Raw genomic sequence first — 704 nt, 5'->3', positions numbered from 1 at the left:
CCACTCTCTGCATGGACCCACCACCCAACTGGGAGAGGACAACCTTGTGTTGGACCATCTCAAAGCCCACCTAGATGATGTTCCTGGTGTTGTGGTGGCTCCACGGTGGTGGTGGCCTCATGCTTCCTCCTTGTCCTTCAGGCACCGGCGCCGGGAGCGGGACCGAGGAGGACCCAACAGCGCAGGACATTGAGGAACCCACATTGGAAGATGCTCCCCCCCACCAAAGCCAAGAGGAGCCCACTGAACCCCCCATCGCTGGTAAAGCATCTCCGGCATTCCGGGCGGGTTGTTCCGAGTGCGGGACACGGATGCGCTCCCGGAGCCCCATGAGACGCCGGCGCTGCTCCGAGTGCGGGCGGCGCTGCCGGCAACCAGATCGTGGTGGGGACAAGCCCCATCGTTGTGGTGACTGCGGCAAAGGCTTCATCCAACGTTCCGACCTGGAACGCCACCGGAGGGTCCACACCGGAGAGCGGCCGTATCCATGTGGAGACTGCGGGAAGAGGTTCAGCGTCAGTTCCCACCTGGATCGGCATCGCCAGACCCACGCCAGCGGCCCCGGTCCACCCCGTGCTCGTCCTCGAGCATCTCCAGAAGGTTCCTCGGCTCCTCATCGTTGTCCCGATTGCGGGAAGAGCTTCTCCCAACGTTCCGCGTTGGCCAAGCATCGCCAAACCCCCCGCGGCGACCGGCCCCATCGC

General features: G+C 64.5%; 1 protein-coding gene across 1 annotated transcript in view; it reads left to right on the top strand.

Moving 5' to 3' along the window:
- LOC104413438 (zinc finger protein 792-like) overlaps nt 1-704 on the top strand; it is a gene marked incomplete at its 3' end in the record, with an annotated part of 2,619 nt that overhangs the window by 1,478 nt on the left and 437 nt on the right. The window contains exon 3 of the mRNA XM_010024435.1: nt 142-693. Coding sequence (XP_010022737.1) covers nt 142-693 — 552 coding nt within the window. The remainder of the gene's footprint in view (nt 1-141; nt 694-704) is intronic.

This window comes from Nestor notabilis, unplaced genomic scaffold (assembly GCF_000696875.1).
Source record: "Nestor notabilis isolate BGI_N333 unplaced genomic scaffold, ASM69687v1 scaffold26250, whole genome shotgun sequence".
In the NCBI taxonomy this organism is placed as follows: domain Eukaryota; kingdom Metazoa; phylum Chordata; class Aves; order Psittaciformes; family Psittacidae; genus Nestor; species Nestor notabilis.
Note: the sequence above shows the minus strand (reverse complement) of the source record. Positions and strands in the feature narration are given on the sequence as shown.